Below are 24,522 nucleotides of genomic sequence, written 5' to 3'. Positions count from 1 at the left end.
AGAAATGACTGAATCACAAAAAGTTTATTGTCTAATAAATAATACATAACCTAATTTCCCCCTCAGCCAGGATAAAAAAAAAATGGAAGGGCAGTAAAAAAAAAGAACTTTTACCCCTCAAAACTATAAAGAAAGCTTAACAAAGGAGGAGCAATAGCTAAAAAGACAATTCCATCTTGAGACAGTAAAAGATAAATATGAAATTCCTTAAAAACAAAACAACACAAAACTTTGCTTAAAAATGGCACCTGAAAGAATGAGGAAAAACTCAAAGCAAAAGTCCTTCCTTACCTCTTCATCCTGAAAAGCATGACTGCCCCCAAGATCAACATAAACAGCATCCTTATCATACAACACACCACCAACTCCAGATAGAGGTGCATAAACCAACTTCTCTTTCTCATTTAAACCTCGTTTTTTTTGGTGGTCTGGAAGAGCACAAGGGTCTGGCAAAAAACTGACATCACTCACATTAAAATCTCCTACACCTATGATACAAAGCAAAAGGAAAGACACCAGCATTTACACAAAAAATAATCAGTCTACACTCAAAACTTAAGTGCTTTTAAAAAGCCAAACAGATAAAACAATTGTAATAAATACCACTAGGAAAAAAACCTTTTCTAGGTTAAAGGGTCCGCCTGTCATTAAGTACAGAAGAAAAAGTTTCATTGAATTAAGATTATTTTTTTCTTCAAACATCAGAAAGACTATTCTAATTCAACAAATGTTTTTAAGCACCCATTATGTTTTGGGATATTTATTTATCATTATCTTTAGTTTTCCTAAGAAATTATTTTGCCCCAAAGTGTTCTCAAAGTAATACTACAATAGAGCAAGACAGGGTACCTGGCATATGAATTTGGCTTTTATTTTTCAGGTGTGCTCCTCTTAAATAACCATAAATAGACACCTTTCTGTCACACTTGATATTCATTCGAATATCTTCTGGATTAGTCAAATCTTCCATCCTGGGAGGGAAAAAAAATTAAGATTAGGATGCCTCTTCTGAGTATAGTGATGTTATAGGAAGAGCACAGAATTTGGCAGTCAAAGACCTTAAACCTAGTTCTCCTATTTACTACCTTGGGCTAATCAATTTCTCTACAGTCCGCAGTGTCCTTCTCTGCAGAGAGAAGAGGGTATATTAGACATTCTCAAAGAAACATCTGACTCCAAATTCTGTGGTGCTCTTTGCTTTCAAGCCTTCTGCTCCTAAGGGGTCAAAGCATTGTGCCACCTTTCACCAATCTCCTTTGTCAAGTGCTTCCACAATAGAGTGACTGAGCTCTTTCTCTACCCACCAGAAACCTAGGGCAAAATGCTTTTAAACAGTACTATAGGAAATGAAAATGAATTCCCGCTAGTTATGATCCCACTGTTCCATTTCTCCTTCACAGATCAGTGCGCATAAAACATCTGGACAGCTGGGTGGCACAGAGGACAGAAGGCTGGACCTGACGGTCAGGAAGATGTGAATTCAAATCCAGCTTCAGACACTTACTTGCTATGTGATCCTGGGGTAGCCACAACTTCTCTAAGCCTCAGTTTTTTCATTTATAAAATGGGAATAACAGCACTGAACTCACAAGGTTGTTGTAAACATCAAATGAGCTAACACATAGAAAGTACTTTTTAAACCTTAAAAAACTTTATGCATAAACAATAGCTAGCTATTATCATTATCACAGTCTGGTTCTAACCAATCTCCCTTTAAATTATACTGTTTACCAAGCAAAGCTAGTTATTGTTCCTGCTTTCTGACAAAATGGATTAACTGAAAAGTACCTTTACCTGTCTGCTAAGACATAAGGATGAGAGGTTTGCCACGTGAGAGGCCGAAACTTCATAACTGTGATAAAGCGTCCCAGATTGTGAATTTCCTGATTTTGATATTCACCATGGACCATTCCAGAGAGGTAGAATAGCTTGGCACCCTGTAAAAACCAAAGGCATGATATGGTATTTCACTCTTTCCCAAACTGCTAAAATGAGGACATCGGAGCTAACTCTTTAGGCCCCAGCTTGCTCATCTGTAAAACAAGAGGATGGACTAAATGATTTCAAAGGTCCTTCCAGCACTAGAGCCTGCTTTCCTTCAAAAGGATACAAGATAACATATGTAGAGTCAAAAGTCAGTCAATCAACATTTTTTTTTTCGGCTAGGCAATGGGCAATTGACCTTGCCCAGGGTCACACAGCTAGTAAGTGTCAAGTGTCTGAGGCCACATTTGAACTCAGGTCCTCCTGACTCCAGGACCGGTGCTTTATCCACTGCACCACCTAGCTGCCCCACAATAAGCATTTCCTAAAGGCCTACCTTGTGCCAGACACTACGCTAAGATTTCAGAAGTCACCTAGTCCAGTTCCCTCATTTTACAAGGAAGAGTCCTAAAGCCTCGAGAAATTAGAAAGAACAAGGGTCAAGATGCTCAAAGAGATATGTGACATCGGCACCAAATTTTGACTTTGACACCTACTGGATAGACTTCTGTCCAAAACCTGTGCTTTAATCTCTTCTTGGTCTTCTTTAGCTGCTTGTTATTCTTGAAGGTGTCGAGGTGTGTGAGGATACCCATGATTTTAGGGAATCCGTGTACTTGACAGATGTTCAAAAATTCAAATGTTTCCATTTCAAACCCAAAGCTGGCATCAATAAGCATAAGAACCTAAAACAGAAAACAGCAGCCAATTACCTTGGAATTGATCAGCCAGCGAGGGAATCGAGCCTCTGACTCAAGTTTCTCCTTAGAGCCTCACACTGACAAGGAAAACACTTTGGTTTTGCTATCAAAGGACCTCAGTTATCAACTAAGGGCCACAATCTTTCACCTCAAGAGTCTGAATGTATTAGGAAAAAACAGATAAAAACAGAAGCTTCCCAGGATTCTTTACTTTTAAGAAAATCAATTCCTTTATAAAGTACTTATAAACTATAGGTCTCTAAGCAGTCATCCTTCCATTCAACCTAGAATGGCAATCAAAAAAAATACTAATAGAATGCAGAATCCTATGTAGAACCAAATGCCTTTTTCCAACCTCACTTTGAGGGAAACAAATTTTGTTAAAGAAATTATCTTATCAGACTTCCCATAACTTCCCATCCAGCTGTTTAAGAACTGTTCCATTAGAGCTGGCCCAGGAAGTAATCTGAAAAAGCATAGAAATTAGACTGAAAATTTATACAGGTGGTCCTCTTTACAAAAACACACCACACATACAAACACATTCAAATTTACAATACAGATACATGTTGGAGGTGATTTAAAAGGGCTCTTCGCCTATATGGAGGATATAGGAGTCCTTTAAATATCAAAATCCTCTACCTTTTTAAGATACAATGGAAATTACTAAAATGCATTTTACATTCTTCTTTTAAATGTTAGCAAAAACAAGATACATCTGAATACAATAAAAGTATAAAGTCTCAATCAATAAGGATTAACCAAGTAATTAGTAGGCCCTGTGTCAGAAACTGAAGAGATAAAGAGCAGCTAACATTTATCTAGTGTTTTAAGATTTTCAAAGCACTGCCTATATGTTATCTCAGCTGACCTTCATAAAATCCCTGTGAGGTAGGTGTTATCTCCAATTTACAGAGGAAGACTCAGATTAACTAATTTTCCCAGGGTCAAGTGTTAACACACTCAAACTTAGGTCTTCCTGACTCCAAGTCCAAGGCTCTATGAATTACACCACCTGGCTACCAGAAATGAAATAGCCGATGCCTTCAATGAACTTACATTATATCGAGAGAGATCACACATTCAAAAATAAACACATACAAGGTAACCCGTTTTATTTGGGTATTGAAAAAACACTAGGATAGGGCTAGGAAAGCCTTCAAGTAGAAGGTAGCAATAGAGTTGATCTTCGAAAGAAACTAGGAATTCTACGAGGCAATAGTGAAGACAAAGTGCATTCCAGTTATTACAAAGGCATGGAGAAAGAAGATGAGTATTGGGTGTAAAGAGGAAAATCTCTTTGTCTGTTGGAGGAAAATCTCTTTGTCTGTTGTGTGGAAGAGAGACCGAAAAGGGGAGATACTTCAGGCAGGGTGAACAATTAATAAGCCATTTCAACAACAGAAGTGAGAGGAGATGAAGGTCTGCACCAGGGTGGTGACCATGGGAGTAGAGGGGAAAGGACAGGTATAAGAGATGTAGCAGTAGAAACCACAAGATTTGGCAACTGACTGGATATATGAGGAGAGTGAAGAGTCAAGGATGACTGTGAAGTTTTGAAACTGGGGTCTGGATGGTAGTTGAGTGGGGAGAAGATAATGAATTACTCTATTTTAGATATGTCAGAGTCCAAAAAAGACTGAAGCTTTCCCTGATAACTTACCAAATCAGCCACTTTTGCCAAATCAATCATTGTGTTAATGTCACATCCACATTCAATGATGGTGAGCCGTCGTTTTTTACCTGAGAATAAAGATGTAGAAAACTTACATTTTAAAAACACCTAAAATAATTTACCTTGTAAACTGGTTTACTCAAATATTTCTACAGTGTCTACCAAAATACAGTGCTCTTTTCTGGGGTGTTTCTTTTTATTTTTTGGGGGGAGGGGCCGTTGACAGCAAAAACTTAGAAACCAAGTGAGAGGCCACTGAATGGGATGGCTGGAATTGTGGTATGTGAGTCTCATGGAATTTTATTGCACTGTTAGAAAAAGTGAATGTGATAAATTCAGAGAAATATGGATAGATATGTACACAGTAGCGTGTTTTTAAATGAACACCAAGAAAACAAAATATACAACTACTATAATAATGTAAATGAAATCATCACTAAATAGCAGTCATTAAATATGACCAATCTCAGTTCTGAAGAATAAGTGACTCGGCTTCCTCTTCTCAATCAAAAGGTGGGCATCTATGGCCATGGATGCTACATCAATTGGTTTTTCTTAACTCTTTATTTTTATTCCAAGTAATGTTCAATGGTGTGGGAAAAGGGGGATACATAAGGGGAACTTCCAGGTATTTAACTATAATGTGTAAACAAAAGGCATCACTGAAAATTTAAAAACATGTATCTAACAAAAATATTCAAATACCATGGCATAATTGAAATAATATGGAGGAAAACGTCAAATACCTACGTATTCTTAAAGACTGACATACAATGGTCTGTAACAAAGTTTTTCTAGGAAAGAACTGTTAAAAATAAAATATATTAACCATAGGAACATCTATAAACATTAGCTACTGGTACACTAAATAAGAGATCGCTGTCCAGTAACAAATAAGTATACCATAAGAAAAGTGAAACATAACTATATTGACTATCTTGATATACATATATTTAGGTAATGAGATAAAATTCATAGAGCACTTAGCATAGCACACTGACACTCAATAATGATTGTTCCTCTCTCCACTCCCCAGGAGAAAATTTTGCCACTAAAGGAAAGAACTATCACACATTCTCCTTGGAGAGGCAAATAAAGTTGGCAGAGCTGGTTTTATCTTGTATCCAAAGGCAACCAGAAACACATCACTTTATTAGATAGCTGGTCATCTCACACTGCCATGCCATGACAACTACCTGCAGAGAACATCACGAAGAGAATGACAGCCTATATACCGACTGCTGATACAGATGGTAAGTCCTATGACAGCCTTTTAAGTTAAATTTTAACACTTGGTGACTTCAATGCAACTAGGGGATGACAGTGAAAAGCATGTTGAAAATATGGTTCAGGATTAAGAAATAAAATGAATCAAAGGCTTGTATAGTATATAGAAATCTCATAACTACAAGTCATGAATATTTTCTTCAGGAAGAGACTCGAGAGGTGCTGAACACCCCGAGCACCAAAAAAATTCACAAAAAGTGACTGATAATCTTCTAACACAAAAGGAAGTGGTTAGTTACTATGGAAAATCATTTCCAAATGAACTTTCTATGTGGCTGGATCATCAATTTTTTGGAGCAAGGATAAAAATCAGCAACAAGCTGGAGGCAAGGAGGTAGTACAGAAAATAGAGGGCTGGGCCTGGGGTCAGAAGATGAATCTTCCTGCATTTAAATTTGGCCTCAGACCCTTAACAGCTGTATGATCCTGTGCAAGTCACTTAATCCTGTTTGCCTCAGTTGCTAATCTGTAAAATGAGCCAGAGAAGGAAATGGCAAACTACTCTGGTATCTTTGCCAAGAAAACTCCCCAAAAAGAGACCGTGAAGAGTTGACCATGACCTAAAAGACTGAACAACAACAAACTAGAAGAATAAAAATCAGAAGATCTGACTCTGAAGAAACTCCAACCCGACCTATTTCAACCAGCTTTTGATAACAACACCAAAGGAAACAGACAAAAGAAAAGACAGTAATCAGGTATCTATTATATGTGATGCACTGGAGACATAAAGATAAAAATTAAATGGCTCCTGCTCTCAACGAGCTCACAAAAGTCTATCAGAAGAGATAACAAAAGGCATAAATAAGTATTACAAAACATACCAAAAGATTCAAAATACATTGGACCGAAGACACTAAGTAGCTAAGGGGATCTCAAGAGGTCTCAGACTTAAGGTGAGAAGTGAGCAGAACGATGAAGGAAATGAGGAATTCCAAGAGGTGGACAAGACGTGGGAATGACATCCTTCGCAAAGAGGCAGAAGATGGGAGAATCATGTACAATTCTTACTGTTCAGGAAGGGGTTAGAGTAACACGTGATTGAAGATGCTGGAGAGGTAAACTGGATCCAGGTTACGAAGCAATTTGAAAGCCAAAGAGAGGAACTTATGCACTTAAGAAAATGACATTGAGAACTGTGTGGCTGAATAAGAGACATCAACTAGAAGGCTATTTCAACAGTCTAGGCAAGATGTGGTAAGAATGGTGGTTCTGTGAGTAGAGAGGAGGAAACAGATGGGAGAGATATTGTAGAGGTAGGAACAACACCAACTGAGACTCATCATTTCCTAACAAAATTTCTCTGATGTCAGTCAACACAAAGAAGAGACCAAAAGAAACTGGAAACCTCTTCAGCAAGCAACAAAATGAAATGGAAGCCAAAGCCTACGTTGGTTTATAAGATCTTATAGATAAATATGGGACAGTAGGAAAACTAGGTGTATTCAGAATTGGCTGAATGGCTAGACTCAAGAACAGTCTTTAATGATGTATGTCAGTTTGTAATAAGGTCTTCATTGGGGTGACCCAGAAATCTGGCACTGGCTTTGTGATGTTTAATATTTTTCAATCATCTTCAATAAATTTTCAGGTGACATAAAGCTGGAATAATACAAAGTTAACAAACTGACTGACAAATTTAGGACACAGAAACACCATAACCAGCTAGAAAACTTGGCTGAATAAAATGAAATTTAATTGGGATAATGTCAAATTTTAGATTTTGGCTTAAAAAAAAACGTCAAAAATGCAAAATAGGAAGACATAGTTAGATAGCATCTTGTCTGAAAAAGATTCTCACTCTACTTCACCACAAATATGAAATCATCTGCCAGATCCTGCCACTTCTATCTTCACAACTCTCCTATCCATTCCCTTCCCTCTATTCAAACATCTTTAATTCACTGACTCTTCTATAATTATTGGGACAGCTTTCTATATGGTCTCTCCTTGATGCAAATCTCTACACACTTGAGTACAACGTTTCTACAATTGCTAAAATGATTTTAAGTGCAGACATGAACATGTCATGTTCCCACTCAAATTCCAGTGACCCCATGTTGCCCCAGAATAAAACATAAAGTCCTCTGTATAGCTTATAAAGCCCTTCACAATCTGCCCTCAACCTAGCTTTCCAGTCTTCTTGTACATTACTCCCAGTACTTTACTCTGTGATCCAACCAAACTGGCTTTCTCTGTTCCTCACCCCACAGAACCCCAACCCAAAATACAGATCAGGAACCACACTGTCCATAAAGCCTTTCCTAATCTCCCCAACCAATAGTGTCCTCCCTACCCTTGAATCTAAACACTTTCTGTACAAACTTAAAGATGGACTTGCTATCTTCCTTGTCTAAATGTAAACTCCTCCAACAAAAGGGTTGTTCTGTTCTTTGCATTTGTATGCCCACTGTTTTCACATAGGGTCTGACACTTAGGGCTGACTGACTGGTAATTTTAGTAGACTGTCAAATCACCTTGCTGTGACAAAGGTATGATGTGGTAGGAAAGAGAATTAATGAGATCGTAAGCTGCAAGAAAAGGCAGTTTCCAGAACCAGAAGTGGCAGAGCTGTCCCTGACCCTTTTCAGACCCTGCCTGATACGTACTGTATCTGGCTATGTTTTAGGAGGGAAACCACAGGGAAAAAGCCTCCATTCAGAAGAGAATCAGTTGAAGAAACGAGGGATGTTCAGACTGAAGGCAATGTGAGAAGTACATCAGAGCTGTCTCAAAGCATCTGAAGAGCTGCCCTGTGGAAGGTAGATAAGATGCCTTCAATTTGGATCCAGAAGGAGAAAGCAGAACAATGGATACAAGTTGTAAAGAGGCAAAGAAGAAACTTTTTAACAATCAGAGCAATCAAAACAACTGCCTCTGGGCAGTGGGCTCTCCCAACTCTGGAGGCCTTCAAGCAAAGACTGGATGACCACTTGTGGTAGGTGTTAGACTAGAGGACCTCCCAGTTCCCTTCCAACTCTAACATTCTACTACTAAATAAAACTCTCATCGGTAGGTGAAAGTCTAAGCACAGTGATTCGTTTTATGTCAAAGTGGTGATTTCTAAAAATTACTAAGTAGTAAAAGGTGACACAGTTTACCCTATTCCAAACAGTTTAAAATCATCTTCCCTACCACAAAACAATTCAGTTCCACGCAAATTGCATCATTTCCAGATTAAACGAAGTATAATATCTTATATCTAAAATCCAATGTCTATAAGAAAACATAACAAAGAAATAGGCACACGTGAGAACATATCAGCACTATTCATACCTGACACAATTGTTACAGGACCCCTAATTTCTGTCAGTTTCTGTCTTGTGAAATTCCGAATAAGGCACTGAATTAAAGTGCTCTTCCCAACTTTTGGAGGACCCATTACCACAACCACCACTGGTGGAGGTTCCATGGGAGTTCGATCAACCACTGGAATGTGATGTTTTTTGGTCTTCAAGTCCTGAGTTCTATATGTAAAGGAGTAAGAATAAGAAATTCATACATATACATACAAACATACATAAATACATACATAATCACAAATAAAAAGAAAACCTGATGACTGCTCTATTCTAAGGTAGACAAGTCTACCTCAAAGCCCTGCTTGTTTCCTTTTGATCAAGAAGTAATGGTCTTCTGTTAATAGTATTATCAACTGTAGTATTATCAACTGGTCATGTAGATAAGACTAAAAAACTTTAAAACTTATATTTCTGGATTCATTATAAATGTTTAATGAAAAACAAAAGATGTGCACATAGGTGAAAAGAAAAGCACAAAACCCTTACCTGTAGTAGATGGAATCAATATTTTGGAAAGAGATCATTAAATGCCAAAGGACAATTCAAAGTTTGCATCATAATGAAAGTCTCCTATAATGTTATTGTTAAGTGACAAGGATAAAGCCTTTCCATGTGTTAAATAAAGTAATGCTCCATAATTACATGGGGGACATTATTTCACTCAAAATAAAACCAATTCCAGGTCTTTTACAGCTCTAAAATTAAATTATCCCATCCCATGGTGTTCACTACGTAAAACAAGAAAGCCACAAGACTAAAAAAAAAAGTTGCCCATACCTGTGGAAGGACCGTGCCATCCGAACAGCTGACTGTACAGCAAAGGCCCGTGGGTTCCTCTTCCAAGCATCTTCCTCATCTCCAAGTCCTAGATCCTTCAGGTGACGTTTCTTTTTCTTCTCTGCTTTTGGCCCACTGTTTTTCTTCCTATGTCTTTTCTGATCCTTGTCCTCCATGGTGATTTTTAGCAATCAGCTATCACCTATATCAAAAGACAATTAGCAATCATTTTTCACCATTCTGGATGTGACCAACCAACCAGTGGGGAAAAAACCCTATCTGTATGCAAAGATAATGTGTTTGATCATTTAACAAGGACAGAAAAGAGGTACTAAAAATTATTCCCAACTTTACTCTCCCATAAAGTCTACATAAAAGGTCTGGTCCAATCCTCCAATTTTAAAAATAAAGAAACTAAGGGTTAGAAAAGTTAAATAACTTTCCCCTGGTCACAAAGCTAATAAATGTCAGAGGCAGAATTTGAATTAAGACCACTCCCTGACTCTACATCCCACACTTTAATAGCTAAATAACTATTTAAGACATAAAGAAATAAGCATCATTTAGACTCCTAAATCCTATAATTCCATGAAATCACGGTCTACTGAGAACAGAAAATTGTCCCTTCATTTATAATTATGCTACAAATATCTCAGCAAAACAGTGAAGACAAAGGAAGCATGTCATGCACTTGGAAATAAGCTAAAAAGAAAACAAAAATCTTCACTCAGTTCAATGAATGCTCTAAACAGCACACTCATTGATTCATCAAGCTCATACAGACTACTGCTTTCTTCAGAACAAACCCAACATACTTGCCCCCAAAGAACTAAGAGGCCTGTGTAATACTCATTCCTTCCAGAAACTAGAGTCAGACCCCTAAGGCATGAATCTGAACGCCCCCTAAAAGGACAACAATCCTTAGGGAGCACTATCACAATTAGTCTTGAGAGTAAGGACTACATATATGGCAAAGGATGCTTCGGGTAAAAAGATGCCATAAGTCGTGACAAAAGTGATGGTGCCAAAATTTTTCATTTCCTGTTCTGAAAATGACAACAGAGGGTAGGAAAACTAACAGAATCACAGAATCAATAATTTTGGAGTTAGTCTAGCAGCAACAAAGGAAAAGAGAAATTCCATTTAAAATAACTGTAGACAATATAAAATATTTGGTAGTCTATCTGCCAAGACAAACCCAGAAACCATATGAACACAATTACATAACACTTTTCACAATAAAGTAAGATCTAAACAACTGGAAAAATATTAATTGCTCAAGGGTAGGCCAATATAAAAAAACTGACAATCCTAACTAAATTAATTTACTTATTCAGTGCCATGCCAATCAAACTACCAAAAATTATTTTACAGAGCTAGCAAAAATGATTATCAAAATTCATCTGGAAGAACAAAAGGTCAAGCATATCAAGGGAATTAATGGGAAAAAAAAGGGAAAGAAGGTAGCCTAGCTGTACAAGATCTTAACCTATACTATAAGGCAGTAATCAACAAAACAGTCTGATCATGGCTAAGAAATACAGTGGCAGATCAGTGGAAGAGACTGGGTAGTTTGACAACATACAGTAGGTAATGAACATAGCAATCTAGTATTTGATAAATGCAAAGATCCCAGCTTGTAGGACAAGAACTCACTATCTGACAAAAACTGTTGGGAAAACTGGAAAGCAGATCAACATTGCATGCCATATATCAAGATAAGGTCAAAATGGGTACATAAATGGACATAAAGGGTGATACCATAAGCAAATTAGGGGAGCATGGAATAGTCTACCTGTCAGACCTATAAATAAGGGAAGAATTTATGACCAAACAAGAGATAGAGAGCATGATGGAATGTAAAATGGTTAATTTTTATTATATTAAATTTAAAAGTTTCTGTACAATCAAAACAAATACAAAAAGATTAGAGGGAAAGCAGAAAACTGGGGAGAAATTTTGTATTTCTCTGATAAAGGCCTCATTTCCCAAATATATAAAAAAACTGAGTAAAATTAGAACAGAAGGGAGAGAACCTGGAACTCAAAAATTTAAAAGTGAATTTTAAAAATTGTTTTTACATGCAATTGGAAAAAATAGTTCAAAAAAAAGAATTTCAGAGTTAGAAAAGACTTCCTCTTTGCAACTGCTTCTATTCTAGTGTTTCTGGATCAACCATTTTGTAATGAGCACAGAAAATCTCCTCCTTCCACATAAGCACCTTTCAAAATACTTGAATATAGCTATCATTTACCTCCTAAGCCTATTCTTAAACCTAAAAATCCCTTTTCTATCAAATGATTGTCATAAAGCATTATTTTAAGGATTTTTATCATCCTGGTCACATTCCTGTGGGCATTCTTTGGCTTATCAATATTTTTTTTTAAAGTAGTAGCCAGAATTGAACAGAATACTCCAGCTGAGTGCCCAAAGCAGAAGTGCAGCAGCAGCATCACCTATTATATACTCTGTTAGGCAGTCTAAAATCTCATTAGCTTGCTAAATTGCCACATCACACTACTGACCCACATTAAATTTGAAATTCACTAAAATCCTCAATCTTTTTGGTCTGTTCCTTAGCCTCTCCCCACCTGGCCCCAGCCCACTCCCATCCCAAACTCATGCTTGTGAAGTCAATTTTTTTCAAACCAAATAGAAAACTTTACATCTATCCCTACTAAATTTTATGGTATTCAATTCAGCCCAACATTATGGCCAATTGAAATTGTTTTCTAAATTCTGAGTCTGTTTTCCAGTGCATGAACTACCCTTCTTTGCTTCTGTCATCTGTAAATACAAGATATCCCAAAAGTCTTAAAAGGCACTAAGACTCTATGGAAACCCTGTATAATAAATATGACACAAACAAAGGCAAAGAAGAGAAAGTGTACTTGACTTTTCATTTCCAGTTGTTTGGCAGCAAAGGTTCAGAAAAACAAACCAGTAAGAGTAAGAATAGAGATGGAAATTAGAGACAAGACGTCCTGTCACAAGAGAAAGAGAATTGGGAAAGTACCCTCCCTCCAGAATCACAGATTCTCCAAATCTTCATCATTTCCACAATCCAAATCATAATTTGAGGATCAAGCATCTTTGATAAGTATCAATCAATAAACATTTATTAAGTGCTTACTACAAGCCAGGCACCCTAAGCCCTGGGGAAAAGAGGAAAAGACAGTCCCTACCCTCAAAGAGCTTACAATATGGGGGGGGGGGGCAGAATACAACATGCCAACAAATATATTCAAAGCAAGATATATACAGGATAAATAAGAGATGATAATCAGAGGGAAGGCATGGGAATTAAGAGGGACTGAGGAAGGCTTCCTGTAGAACACAGCATTTTCCAGGTCCCACAGCCAGCTCCAGTGCATTCAGGAGGGTCTCCATTTATCTTTGTCCAGGGAAGGATCAAGGAAGCTAGGCATGGCAGCAGATAAAAGCACTCAGTTTGGAATCAGGAAGACTCATCTTCCTGAGCTCAAATCTGGCCTCAGACACTTATTAGCTGTGTGACCCCGGACAAGTCACTTATGCCTGTTTGCCTCAGTTGCCTCATCTGAAAAAATGAGCTGGAGAAAGAAACGGCGAACCACTTCAGTGTCTTTGCCAAAAAAACAACAAAATCACAAACAAAAAACCCAAATGGGGTCACGGAAGAGTCAGACACGACTAAAAACGGATTACCAACCAAAAAGGGATGGATCAGTGGAGATTTAGCCCACAGCACGCAAAGGAAGGACGTACAGAGGCCCTGGAGGCCCAAACATCAGCACCAGCACTACTCGGGGAAGCCTATCCCTCAGTTTCCCCGTCTGTAAATCGCTTAGGGAGCAGGAGCCACACGAGGGGCGAACTAAACTGGAGCGATTCCCAGACGACTCCCCTTCCCACTTCCTAGAACCCGAGGACCCGAATCCGTCCGTTAGCCCTCCCGAGGCTGGGGGAAGAGGAGAGACTTCCGCGCCGGACACGAGGACGGGGTGGGCTAAGGAGGGGCGGGGAGGGGCAAAGCAGGAGGGCCGGGGTATCCGGCCGGGCAGCCCCCGGGGCCCGATGGCCCCCAGGAGGCCGTCGGACTCTCCACGGCCCGCGACCCGGGCTAGTCAGCCGCCGCCCCCCGGCCGCTCTTGGTCGGCCTCCCACTCTCCCTCGCCCTGTAACTACCTTCCCTCCTCTTCTCTTCTGTCCGCCAGCGGCCGTTACTGGCACCCACAGTGATCACCGACCTCCTCTCCGCATGGACACCGCCGGAAGCGGAAGTACGTTCTGCGCTTGTTCTGCGCTTTCCTCCCCGCCTCCCCCAAGGCCTCGAAACAAGTGCCCGGAGAAAAAGGAAGGGAGGGCTTTTTCCGAGACGCAGAGATTGAGACGCATTTGATTGGTTGGCGCCGGAGCCGGAGCACGCATGCGCACTGTCAGGAGCGTGCATGCGTGGTCAGACCAGATTCCAGAGATATCAGAAGGGGTAGCGAAGGGTCTTAGGAGGCTCATTGAAGTGTGGCATGGGGGTCATACATTTACCCACGGAGGAAGCCTTGGATGAGATCTTTTCTAACCTTTGACCAGAGGGATTCTGTTGCGGCCTGAGAGGTTGAGACCACTCAAAGCCTGTAGTACGGGGCGGGGTCGTCTGGAATGAATTTACAGACTCAAGCATTCGTCAAGTCAAGGCGGCAAAAAGTTTATTCTTACACTTTTCAGCGGGCAAGGATTCTTAGGGAACCTGCCAGAGATTGATGGAGCTGGGCTTATATGGAAAAGGGCATGGGAAAGGAATGCCAGGGATACGGATTAGGTAATCCAAAGGTCCAGGTGTCTATAGGAGCTATGGATGGGAAAGTGAGGGACTATAGCAGACAGGGAGGGAGATGTCAGAGGCTCGGATCTTGGGAGTTTGGCAGGAGGAAGCGTCCCTGGGCCAGCCAAAGACAGAGCTCCTTGGGCCAGACGAGACACCCGTTTCTCTGTCCTGATTAGAGAATGCTGTGCAACAAGAGAAAGTTTTCTCACAAGACAGGAGCTTACTAAGGAACTGGGAGGCTGGGGCCTGAGCAGCCCAGCCCTGTTTCACCCAGCTTGGTGTAGCTGCACCAGGAAGAGAGAGAAGGGTCTTGCTGGGGTCCACTCATGAGTAACTGGTAGGCACAGTGTCCTTGGACTGGGGAGAAATTGTCAGAGAGGGTGTTTCTGAGACTAGGGAGAAATTGGGGTCCAAGTACAAGCACCCAAGCACCCCATCAATTGCACTTAATAGCAAAACATTTGAGGACCCCACATGGTAGTACAGCAATACATACACACACACACACACATATTTGTGTGTGTGTGTATGATGTCTATATAACCGTGTCTATATGTATACATAAAATAACATGTACATATAATGATATATGTATATAATCACATACATATATGTGTTTGTCACTATTCACTTATACTCATGTCCAACTCTTCATGACTCTGGGGTTTTCTTGACAAAGGTACTGGAGTGGTTTGCCATTTCCTGCTCCTCATTTTACAGATGAGGAAACTGAGGCAAACGGTTAATTGACTTGTCCAGTGTCATACAGCCAATAAATGTCTGAGGTCAAATTTAAACTCAGGTCTTCCTGACTCCAGGCCCAGTACTCTATCCACTGTGCCACCTATCTGCTCACATATTTGTGTATATAACCATATATGTGTATATAAAACCACAACAGTACAACCCCATGTGATTAAGAACCCCATTGATTGAGAAAATGCAAAATGGAAATGTTTGGTATACATAGAACCCCAAGGGTACTCAGACCACAGTGTAGGAACCATATAGCACTTTCTACTTACTTGGCACTTACAGAGGGACAGAGCTGGATGAAATCTTAAAGATCATCTTTTCTAACCCCCTCAAATGGATGGGGAAACTGAGACCCAGAAAAGTGAAGCAATTTGCCCAAGGTGACATAATTCCACTGAGTCCAAATCCAGCATTACTTCTATTTCACCATGATGCCTCCCATAAATATAATTGCTGCCATTGGTACATTTTAAAGTTTATAGACCACTTTACAATTATCTCTTTTTATCCTCTCAACAACCTTGGGAGGTAGGTGCTATTATTATACGCATTTAACTACTATTGTTACTGCTACTATTGCTACTGCTACTAATTCTACTACTACTATTCCTACCTAACATTTATATGATCTTTACTGTGTGGCAGGAGCTGTCCTAAACGCTTTGCAAATATTACTTTATCTTCACAACAACCCTGGGAGTTAGATGCTATTGCGTAATGTCCCCATTTTACAGATAAGGAAACTGACGCAAGCAAGTTAAGAGATATGCCCAGTGTTACCCAGATAGTTAATGTCTGAGGCTGAATTCAACTCATGACTTCTTAACTCTAGGTCCATTCACTCCCAACTACTCTATCAGCCAATCTATAAATTATATTCTTAGAATAAATAATGTATTATGGAATTAGCTTTAAACAATTAAGAAAATCCAGAGCTTCCAGGTCAAATAAAAATATACTTCAAGCAGTCAGAAAAAAAAAAAGAATTCAAGTACTAAGGAGCCAAAGTCAGGATCACACACAATTTAGCAGCCTCCACTTTAAAGGAGCACAGAGCTTGGAAGCCAGTATTCCAAGAGGCAAAGGATGTAGGCTTACAGCCAAAAATAATTTACTCAGCAAAAATGAATATTCTAATGGGAGGGAGAAGGAGAGAGAGGACTTTTAAATGATGTAAAGGACTTCCAAGCATTTCTGATGAAAAGACCAGAGCTGTATGGAAACTTTGAAGTACAAATCAGGAGTTAAGAGAAACATAAAAAGATAAATATGCATGAACTATATTAAGGGACTAAACAAGGATAAATTGTTTACATTCTAATATAGGGAAATGATACACATGTCTCCTCTAAACCCTATTGTCATTAGGGGTCATAGAGGGAGCCTAATTAGACTGAAGCCTAGAAGTGGATTGTTAATGCCTTGATTATGTTAATAGAGGGAGAGGAAAAAGAATAAGCTAGGGGAACAGAGGGGAATATTAAGGGAAAATGTTTCATATAATTGGGGTGTTCAAGCAGAAGTCTGTAAAAACACATGTGCACAAACACAGACATAATTGGCTATTGAAATAATCAGATCAATTCTGTATCTTTTTTAATTGATCCTATTTACAATTAATTGATTCTTTTATTTTTGTTTTGTTTTTGGCTAGGCAATGGGGTTAAGTGACTTGCCCAGGGTCACACAGCTAGTAAGTGTTATGTGCCTGAGGCTGGATTTGAGCTCAGATCCTCCTGAATCCAGAGCCAATACTCTATCCACTGCACCTCCTAGCTGCCCCCACAATTAATTGATTTTGTCCTGTAACTGCCTAACTCATGATTTTTTGTCTCTGTACTTAGTTCAGAAATTCAGCTGTGCTATAATGAGTTAGGTTTAGAAATCCAGTTCTCCTGTTAATCACTGTTCTGTTTTTATATCAAGGAAATCTTTTATCCTTGAAGGAGGCAGGTAGACACCAGAAAGTCTGATCTAGTATCTTGACAACATGAAGCTGTCCTTCAAGATAGCTGGTTTCTTATCCAAAGAAGTCTGGATTACTCTCTCTATCTTGCAAATGCAGCTAGACTCAAACAATGAATATTTCTTTTTTAAAAAATTTAATTTATTTATTTTTAGTTTTCAACATTCACTTCCATAAGATTTTGAGTTTTAAATTTTCTACCCCTCCCACTTCTTCTTCCCCCCCCCATGGCTTACAATCTGCACAATTTTATAGCCCTTTGGGCATAGCTCCAGATTGCTCTCCGAAATGGTTGGATCATGGGGCAGCTAAATGGCTCAGTGATAGAGCACAGGCCTTGGATTCAGGAGTACCTGAGTTCTAATCCAGTCTCAGACTCATAGCACTTACTAGCTATGTGACCCTGGACAAGTCACTTAATCCCATTGCCTAACCTCCCCCCCCCAAAAAAATGGTTGGATCATTTTACAACTTCACCAACAATGTGTTAGTGTTCCAATTTTCCCACGTCTTCTCCAACATTTATCATTATCCTGTTTTGTCATGTTAGCCAATCTGATAGGTTTGATGTGGTACCTCAAAGTTGCTTTGATTTTCATTTCTCTAATCAATAGTGATTTAGAGTATTTTTTTGTATGACTGTAGATGGCTTTAGTTTCTTCCTCTGAGAACTGCTTGTTCATATCCTTTGACCATTTATTAATTGAGGAATGACTTGTATTCTTATAAATTTAACTCATTTCTCTATAAATTTTAGAAATGAGGCCTTTATCAGAGACACTGGTTGTAAAAATTCATTCCCAGTTTTCTGCTTCCCTCCTAATCTTGGATGCATTGGCTTTATTTGTGCAAAAAATTTTCAATTTAATGTAATCAAAATTGTCAATTTTGCATTTCACAATGTTCTCTATCTCTTGTTTGGTCATAATTTTTTTTATTTCCCCACAGATCTGAAAGGTAGACTATTCCTTGCTCTTCTAGTTTGTTTATAGTCACAGTCTTTATATCTAAATCATGTATCTATTTTAACTTTACCTTGGTATAGGGTATAAGATGTTGGTCTATGCCTAGTTCCTGCCATACATTTTTCCAGTTTTCCCAGCAGTTTCTGCTAAATAGTGATTTCTTATCCCAAAAGCTGGAGTCTTTTTGAACATTTCTTAGTGACAGGAGGGAAAGACGGGGTAGTTGCTAGCCCTCATTCCCAATTTCCAAATAATTATATTCTTGTGCAACTATGATGACAACCTTTCTATTTTCTGTGCTCCCTAAAACTATAAAAGAAGACTGTCCCCTTCACTCAGGGTTTTAGTTTTGCTGAGGAAGCTGAGATCTTACTTATTGGTAAATTCACATTTGCTAATAAATTGATCATGCCCAGAACTTTGTGCCTTGCTCTACTTTAATTTTGACTGTACAGAAGTACATGGAAATGGGGGGGGAAAGAAATAAGGTAGGATAGGGAATCAGAGGGAAGATAGATTAAAAAAGGGATTGATCCTATGCAAAAACAAACACAAAAACCTCTGATTAAGAATGTACAAAAATATTCATAGCTCTTTTTGAGGTGGCAAAGAATTGAAAACTAAGGGGGTACCCATAAATTGAAAAATGGGAGAGAATTCTGTGAAGATGTCAGAGTACTTGGAAAATCCCAAACTCTCCAGATTTCCTCCACAAACAAGATAAAACATTGCCTCAGGATGAAGGAAGAGCTGTAAAAATAAACAAGAGTTGGGGCAGAGCAGTAGTCCTCCTGAAACAACTAGAGAAAACTTGGGGAAAGACCCCAGGACTGAGATTTGGCCTGAATGAAGTGCAAACACTTCCAGGCTATCTCTGCTGAAACGATAAGACAAGCCCTGGGGAAGCTAGGTTGAGAAGTAACCTCAGCCTCAGCCACAGGAATTCTCACCTCACAGACAGTGTCAGGGGTCAGACATCTGAGCAAGTGAAGATTGAAGGAACCTTAGCTGCCGAGATAGTAGTCCCAGGCTGTGGTGGAAGGTAAGAAGAAACCAGCACATGACCAAAGGGTGAGTGCAGAAACAGTGGGGTGGAGAAGATGCTGGCTGTGGGCACTTACAAGAAAGTTGAGTTCTTGGTTTCAGTTCTAGGTCACAGGGGAGAAGTGAAGGTTAGAACCACTGGAGGGTCCTCAGGGAGCAAGAGCATTTCTGGCATAGTGTACCTGAGGACCCTAGCTGTGGCTTGAAGGGTTAAAGGAGTGAAGAGGTTGGGACCTGGACAAAGCTCAAGAAATAACAGTAAGAAGCACCTGAGGCCAGAGGCACCATCCCTCATATCCCAGGACTAGAAGTGATTATAAGAATAAGCTATTACAAATTTTAAAAATAAAAATAAAAATGAGCAAGCAAAAGAGAAGGAACCCAACCATGGACAGCTACTATGGGAAAAGGAAAATTGGGGTTGATCTTCAGAGGAGGGTACTGAAGCAAAAAAAAGCCTCTCCTACCCTGAAGAATAATGTCAAATGGTCGCCTATTCAAAAAGAATTCTTAGAAGAGCTTAAAAAAGACTTTAATAATCAAATAAGAGAGATTGAGGAAAAACTAGAAAAAAAAATAAGAACAATCCAAGAAAACCAAGAAGATTATGAAAAGAAAATCAACCAACTGGAAAAGGAGATACAGAATCTTAAGGAAGGAAACAACTCCTTGAAAGCTAGAATTGGGCAAGGGGAAGCCAATGACATTATAAGAGACCAAGAAATAATAAGATAAAAAGAATGAAAAAATAGAAGAGAATATGAAAGAGAGATTCTTTAAAAAGGTGTGGAATAGGGAGGTAGTGATTAGAAGCAATACTATAATAATGAGGGTCTTTAACCTTCCCCTCTCAGAATTAGACAAATCTAACCAAAAAATAAATAAGAAAGAAGTTAAGGAAGTGAATACAATTTTAGATAAGCCAGATATGATTGATGTCTGGAGAGAACTGAATGGAAATAGAAAGGAATAGAACTTTTTCTCAGTGGAAAATGGCTGAACAAGTTATAATACATAAATGTAATGGAATATTATGATGCTATTAAAAAATAAGGGAGGGGATGGTTTCAAAGAAACCTGAGAAGACTTGTATAAACTTATACAGAGTAAAGAAAACAGAACCAGAAGATCAATTTATACAAAGACAATATTGTACAATCAGTCAACTTTGAAAGATTTAGCAACTCTAATCAGTATGATAACTAACTACAATTCTAAAAGATTAATAATAAAATATACTGTTCATCCACTGATAAGAGAAGTAAAAAAATCAGAGGACAAAATGAAGAACTTTTTTTTAACGTGACCAATGCGGAAATGTATTTTTCTTGATCATACATATTTATAACTGTGGTTTTGTTTTTCTTTCTTTCAAAACTGGAAGAAAGGAGGAGGGAGAGAAATGGATTTTTGCTTGTTAAAAAAAGTAAAATTTAATTTTTAAATTAAACAACAAAACCAATGAAACTAATTAAACTTTTTTCACTAATAGTTTTCTGCATTTATTTGTAAACATTTTTAATATTTTCTAAAAGTTGTCTTCCCACCCTTAAGTGCATATTTACAATTTGTTGAAAATATTGTGTAACTATTTCCCCTCTAACTGCTATGAATTACCTTTAAACTGGATAAATAACAGGAGGAAAAATATAAAAAAGAATGGTCTGCGTATGCTGTGCCACTAATTAGCAATACCAAAAAACATACTAGGGAACTTCAGCTTTAGTTCACATAATGATTCTGGGGCTTGTGGTTCCCTATTAAATCAACAGGAAGGACCACAAGGGTCCTAAATGATACTTGAGTCTGTTGATTTGATCTCTTCAAGGCCAGAAATTGGATTAGCAGCACCATAAAACCATCCATGGGACAATGTAAATTTCTGCCCTTCTGGACCCAAGTTATTGGTAAAAAGAGATAAATATTTCAAGGTTCCTCTCATGTCTTCCCAAGAAACTGGCTCATTTTCGATTTTCCCTTCTCTCTGAGGTAAGTAAGAAGTTGATATCATCATCTCCAAGTTATCTTCAGCCCATATTTCTCCTCTGGTGTGCCTGAAAGCACTATAAGTCCAGGGTCTGGGCTCTTAGGAGGATCCATTAGGAGAGGGCACCTCCTTCTCATATGCTGCTTCTGGTGTGTGGGAATATGCTTACTATCCCTCACAGGGGACTATTCTGGGGTCTGGATATCAGGTGGGATAACCACGTAACCTGAATTTTGAAGGTCATGAGAGGACAATTTCCCACAGCCTTGGGGACTGAATAGAGGGATCAAGAACCTTCTGGCAGTGTCCTTTGGACACTGCATAGGAAAGTCCGTAACTGAGAGATTGTCCAAAGCGGCTTCACAGGAAGAAGACACTGAACTCTCAAAGGACAGAGGTGGAAATCTATTCTTAGTCGCTTTTCGACTTTTTGGCAGATTCCAAAGATTGTAAGGCTCTTGATTTGTTTTGTTTTGTTTTGGTTTTGGTTTTGGTTTTGTTTTCTGGTAGACTGGCAACCAGCCTCCTGTATTCTCAAACTGAGGAGACATCCAAGAAATGATGGTCTTGTGGTCTATTGGTGTGACTGGAGCATGCCTTGGGAGGGCTGCAGCTGGCTGCGGGTATCCATAGGGATGCTTGGGTCCCTCCACAGGCCCTTCTCGGAATGCCAGTTGGGATTCCGGGACTGGCTTTTGCGTTTTTTCCTGGGAGGCATCAACAGAGGAAGAGGGAAGGACAATGAGTAGCCTCGTGTTGCCTGGGGTAATACGTCGAGGAGACTGGCAACGATCCTCACCCATGCACTGGGTGAGTGCAACTTCTCCAATGAAGAAAGTACCTGGAATGAAAACTCGCGCATGAATAAGGGGGATCCTGGGAAGCGGGACTCGGACAGAGGAACCCGGACACCTGGCACACTGCCTCACTGCGCCCCTGCCCCTTCAGCCAGCCCCCGGAAATCCGCCCGCAGCTAAACTTTTTAAAAGACCTTCAACAGTTCTCCCAACCACAGACTATCGTAATTCAAATGTTAAGAAAAGTGGCTGGGAGCCTAGGACTGCTATGAGAGTTGCTACCATAAGTTTTAACTAAACCACTGCTGTGTGGTTTATACAAAAGAGGATACAAAAAAAGCGGGTCTGGCAGAATCTTGCAGTCTTGTGAGGGACATTGGACTTTTGAAGCAGGTGGTAGGTAAATGTGAGCTGGTATGGCTAGTCTGTACTTAAAGGTAGTAGAAGCCTGCATGGTGTCTGGTATATAATAGGAGGTTCATAAATGGTTGTTGATTGGTTGATTGATTAAAACATAGGTAGCTAAGAAAAGATGCTAAGAAAGGTGAAATTGAGGGGATGCCCATCAGTTGGGGAATGGCTGAACAAGTTGTGGTATATGATTGTGATGGAATATTATCGTGCTATAAGAAATGATGAGCAGGATAGTTTCAGAAAAACCTGGGAAGCCTTCTATGAACTGATGCAAAGAGGAAATGAGCAGGATCAGGAGAATGTTATAGACAGCAACAGCAACATTATGCAATAATGAACTATGACTGACTTAGCTTTTCTCAGCAATACAGTTATCCAAGATTATACTGAAGAACTTATGATGATCACTAGGGTCCCATCTGGTCCTTAAGTCTGTGATGCAGGGAAATATTTTTTAAAAGCTTACCTAGCACAAAGCAGTCCGTTAGGAAAACACACAGAGAAGGGCCTGCAGGGAGCATACAGACTAGCCATGCCAGCTCACATTTATGCAGTTCTCTAAGTTTTACAAAGAGTTTTCCTCCAAACAACTTAGTACAATAGGTAAGAAAGGACTATTAACCTCATTTTACAAATGAGTTAAGCCTCTGTCCCCCAAGAGCAGAGTGAAACAGGAGATCAAAAACAGGGAACATGAAGTGACTCCCAAGGCCCTATACTAGACAGGGGGGATATAAAAACCAAGAGGAAACTCTGTCCTCTAGAAGTTTCCATTCTACTTGGGAGACAGAGATACGTGTATTTGTACTTAAATAGTCAACACAGTGCCTTTACAAGATTATAACTAGGACTTTCTGGAGGAAGAAAGAGTGGAGGAATCAGGAAATCAGTGCAATCACTACAACATGCTGGAGCTATAAACAAAAAACTAGACACATGAAAATACAGGCATGAGATACTCAAAGTGCTTCATCGGCAGGACTCGAGGAATGGTAGGGAGGTCAGCAAAGGCTTTAGCAAGATAGCAAGCATTGAGACCTCCCTCAATAAACTACTTCAGGGGGTTCTGCATTAATCCAGCGTACAATCTCTGACCAGTTGAGCATTTGCCAATGCCCTGTCAATCTAAGGTAATCTCTATCCATTGAAAACCTCCAGAAACAATGAGCATTGCTAGAATAACTTTATGAGATGTGTGATTTTGTTATTTTCAGGGAGAGTCTTCTTTTCTTCGATTTCTGCTCAACCTCTGCCTACTCCCAATTCTTAAAGTGTTTTATCCTTTCATCTAAATCAAGGTTCTTAAGTTTTACCCTTTCAAGAACCCCTTTGGCATCCTGGTGAAGCCAATGGACCATTTCTCAGACTAATGTTTTTGAAATGCATAAGATAAAATACATAGGATTACAAAGAAAACTAAAAGTTAGTGAAAAGGAAAATGTCACCTCCTCCCCATTTAAATTCCTGAACCCACCTGAAACCTCTCCAAGGTAAGATATCCAGGTTAAGATTGCCTATTCTAAAAGGCCTATCAAACACTTTGGAGAAAGAAGTTTCTCCCTTTGCTTCTGCTTTTGCAAAAGGGAAGAAAGTATTCCTGAAGTCATAAAGCAGCAAATATGTTTCTTCAGAGGTAAAAAATTTCCTCAAAAGTGTTTCTTTTAAAAAAACATTTTTCCCTGAAAATTCCTATCGTGACCAAGGAAGAAATCTCTATGTAGCATAGTTCTTTCATAGGGAGCAGAAAAAGAGTGGGTAGCTTTCAGAGATATGGTGTATAACACCACATTTACTGAGCTGGGCCAGACCACTCACAAACATCAGGACTGGTTTGTTGAGAATGATGGGGAAATTCAGAAGCTACTAAATGAAAAAAAAAAAAAAGGAGAACTCTGTAGGGTTTACCAGCAAGATAGTTTGTCTGTCTCTAACAATGTATGTGTTTAATTCCATCAAAAGTAAAGTGCAAGCAAAGCATAGAGAGATGCAGAATTCTTGGCTCAGTAAGAAGGCAGATGAAATTTGGTTTTACACTGATTTACATTATTTGAAGAGTTGTTATAT

At 39.2% G+C, this 24,522-nt stretch overlaps 1 protein-coding gene and 1 pseudogene across 1 annotated transcript in view; both read right to left on the bottom strand.

The window, feature by feature from the left end:
* The window catches only part of BMS1 (BMS1 ribosome biogenesis factor), a 37,243-nt gene extending 23,212 nt beyond the window's left edge, over positions 1–14,031 (bottom strand). Inside the window, 8 exon segments of the mRNA XM_021006128.2 lie at positions 292–488; positions 850–971; positions 1,795–1,937; positions 2,481–2,669; positions 4,348–4,427; positions 8,923–9,113; positions 9,726–9,927; positions 13,893–14,031. Coding sequence (XP_020861787.1) covers positions 292–488; positions 850–971; positions 1,795–1,937; positions 2,481–2,669; positions 4,348–4,427; positions 8,923–9,113; positions 9,726–9,901 — 1,098 coding nt within the window. The 5' untranslated portion in view covers positions 9,902–9,927; positions 13,893–14,031.
* A 7,167-nt stretch (positions 14,032–21,198) lies between these two features.
* On the bottom strand, positions 21,199–21,965 carry LOC110221476 (RAD9, HUS1, RAD1-interacting nuclear orphan protein 1 pseudogene; annotated as a pseudogene).
* Between the last annotated feature and the right edge of the window lie 2,557 nt (positions 21,966–24,522).

The sequence above is a fragment of the Phascolarctos cinereus genome, unplaced genomic scaffold (genome assembly GCF_003287225.1).
Source record: "Phascolarctos cinereus isolate Bilbo 61053 unplaced genomic scaffold, phaCin_HiC Scaffold_3;HRSCAF=262, whole genome shotgun sequence".
In the NCBI taxonomy this organism is placed as follows: domain Eukaryota; kingdom Metazoa; phylum Chordata; class Mammalia; order Diprotodontia; family Phascolarctidae; genus Phascolarctos; species Phascolarctos cinereus.
Note: the sequence above shows the minus strand (reverse complement) of the source record. Positions and strands in the feature narration are given on the sequence as shown.